At 33.0% G+C, this 1,358-nt stretch overlaps 1 protein-coding gene across 1 annotated transcript in view; it reads right to left on the reverse strand.

Annotated features, from left to right (window-relative positions):
• Positions 1 to 1,298, reverse strand: part of LOC107556685 (serine/threonine-protein kinase SBK1-like) — a 22,566-nt gene extending 21,268 nt beyond the window's left edge. The window contains exon 1 of the mRNA XM_016239856.1: positions 1,033 to 1,298. Within this exon, the coding sequence (XP_016095342.1) occupies positions 1,033 to 1,073 (41 nt within the window). The 5' untranslated portion in view covers positions 1,074 to 1,298. The remainder of the gene's footprint in view (positions 1 to 1,032) is intronic.
• Between the last annotated feature and the right edge of the window lie 60 nt (positions 1,299 to 1,358).

Below are 1,358 nucleotides of genomic sequence, written 5' to 3' on the forward strand. Positions count from 1 at the left end.
TATATATATATATATATAATTGAAGTGTATTAATAATTAATATAATAAAATATCTTTAGTATATATACACTAAAAATATAATTAATTTATTATTTAAATATAATAGTTATTATATAATTTATTATTATACATAAATTAATTTTCATTGTAGTGGAAAAACACAAAATGTATACAATAATATTTATACTAATACAAGGAAATATTTCAAATTATTGCAAATTAAATACAATTTTCTATAGGTGGCATTAAATAAGTGTAGTTTATAATTTAAAACTACGCATATAGCAGTTTCTTTGCATTTCATTCTATTTGAATTCCAACTCAAATTAAATAAAAAATGTAAAAAAAATATATATATATATATCAAATTTAAATGTAGGAATTTAATTGCAATTTAAACGGCATTTTAAATTCAGTTCTGAATAGAATGATGCTATAGCAACACTATAAGGTCATAGGTTTGATCCCCTGGGAATGAGCCATAAAATCATTTGCCACATGAATAAATATGAATGTCAACACCTGAAGGTGACCTTTGACCTGACCTCCCTAACAGATCACACATGCAAACTCATGTTTAAATTCGAACACCATGTATGCAAACGCTAAATGCATCAGCATTACATAATAAAAATTAGCTTTAAAATAATTCACATTTTTCAATTCATTCTCATTACATTCTATTCAATTTGTATTATTTTTTATGAATTAATTTAAATATTTAACCATTTTTACTACTCTCTTTCTCTCTCCTTCATTTCTTTTTCACCTTATTTTTTGTCTCTTTCTGTACTCTTTGGCGATATTATGACTCTGAAAACATCAACAACAACAACAACAACAACAACAAAAATGCATGAATACTTGATGTGCCACCAACAGCGCAAAACAAAGAGTTCAGCACAGCAAGTGCCCTTTCCCTCAGCAGCAGGTACGAGCGAAGCATCTCCAAACAAAAGAAATCAATAGAAACATCAGGCTTCAGTTTCATACAGTGATGACCTGGATGAATGAGAACTCTCTTGAACTCACCTGCTGGTGCCCTGCTGTCTCTCTCCCTCATGTTCCTGCATCCAAACGCCGCGTCCTGATCTCAACCCGGCTAGAAATTCATCTCTCGTCTGCTGAGCATCTAAAAAAGCATGATGTTCTATCACAAAAAAAGAGTTTCCTCAGCACTCCAGCTCTGTACGGCACGCTGCGTTACATCCTGCACTCGTGGAAAAAGCACAGTCCGTTTTGTGCAGTCCGGCTGACTGTTTTTGGCTTTCTTTGTGTGCTCCTGAAGGAAGCCGCTGGCGCATGAGGAGCCAGAAGCGGGTGTGTGTGTTCACTCATCAGTGATGTACAGTGTGTGT

Source organism: Sinocyclocheilus grahami, unplaced genomic scaffold, assembly GCF_001515645.1.
Source record: "Sinocyclocheilus grahami isolate Dianchi unplaced genomic scaffold, SAMN03320097.WGS_v1.1 scaffold575.1, whole genome shotgun sequence".
Taxonomy (NCBI): Eukaryota; Metazoa; Chordata; class Actinopteri; order Cypriniformes; family Cyprinidae; genus Sinocyclocheilus; species Sinocyclocheilus grahami.